This window comes from Pygoscelis adeliae, unplaced genomic scaffold (assembly GCF_000699105.1).
Source record: "Pygoscelis adeliae isolate BGI_AS28 unplaced genomic scaffold, ASM69910v1 Scaffold654, whole genome shotgun sequence".
Taxonomy (NCBI): domain Eukaryota; kingdom Metazoa; phylum Chordata; class Aves; order Sphenisciformes; family Spheniscidae; genus Pygoscelis; species Pygoscelis adeliae.
This window is the reverse complement of record NW_008824559.1, coordinates 50,282-51,401: the sequence shown is the minus strand read 5'-3', so window position 1 is coordinate 51,401 and position 1,120 is coordinate 50,282. Positions and strand designations below refer to the sequence as shown.

Below are 1,120 nucleotides of genomic sequence, written 5' to 3'. Positions count from 1 at the left end.
TTCCCTTATATGGCCATGCCTCAGGAGCGCGTCACGGGGGCGGGGCCCGGAGCGCACTACGTCCCCCACCGCCCCTCAGCGTTCCGGGGGTCGCTCGTGGGCTGCGCCACGGGTCACGTTGGGTCGCCCTGAGCCTCCCCCGGGCTCCCGCCCATGTGTCACCCCCGTCTGCCCTCCCCACGTCCACTCGCGTTACCCGGTGTCACCCTGCCTGTCCCCTGTGTCCCTCCCTTCTGCCCTTCAGGGTCACTCCCAGCTCTGTCCCCCTGGATCTGTCCCATGTCGCATCATGCCCCCTGGTCCTGCCCTGTGTCCCCGGGGTCCCCCCGTGTCCCCTGCATCAGCCCTGCCCCTGTCCCCCAGGTCCTCCCCTGTGTCCCTTAGGGGTCCTGCCTGTGTCATCCCAGCATTGTCCCTGGCTGCATCCCCTGAGCATCCTGCCCTATACCATTCCCTCACCTCCATATCATCCCTAGCCCTGTCCCCCGCTGTCCTGTCCCCATGCCACTCCTCTGGGTCCTGCCCTGTTCCACCCCGGGGGTCCTGCCCCATGCCACCCTGGCCCTGTGCCCTGGAGCTCCTGCCCCTTTATTGCCCCTACGCTGCCCCCAGGGGTCCAAATCGCCCTCTGTTACCCCCTGCCTCCCCTGGCCGAGTCCTTCCAGAATCCTGCCCCTGTGTCACCGTTTTCATGATCTCTATGTTACCCCCATGGGTCCTGTTCCCCCCCCCTCCTGCCCTCTGTGTCACCCTGGGCCTCCCCCCGCATGGGTCCTGCCTCACTGTGTCACCCTTAAAGCTGTTCCCCCAGGTCCTGCTACTGTGCCACCCTCATCCTGTCACCCCTAACCCTGCCCCTATTCCTGCATCCCCATGTCACCCCCTGACCTTGTCCTCCTTATGTCACCCCTGTCCCACGGATCACCCCGGTATCCTTGGTCATGTGCCACCCTCTACCCTGATCCTCTCATCTGCGTGTGCCCCAGCCATGCACTGAAGCCACAGGAAACCCCACTGGAAATCCCCGGGGGACACCCACAACCCGGGGGGGCATGGGGGACAACAGGGACAACACACAACCCACCACGGGGGGGCGGGGGGGGCACTCCAAGGCCAGGCA

General features: G+C 66.0%; 1 protein-coding gene across 1 annotated transcript in view; it reads left to right on the top strand.

The window, feature by feature from the left end:
- The window catches only part of IGSF9 (immunoglobulin superfamily, member 9), a 14,211-nt gene extending 13,516 nt beyond the window's left edge, over nt 1–695 (top strand). Inside the window, exon 19 of the mRNA XM_009322020.1 lies at nt 613–695. Within this exon, the coding sequence (XP_009320295.1) occupies nt 613–695 (83 nt within the window). The remainder of the gene's footprint in view (nt 1–612) is intronic.
- Nucleotides 696–1,120: the final 425 nt, after the last annotated feature.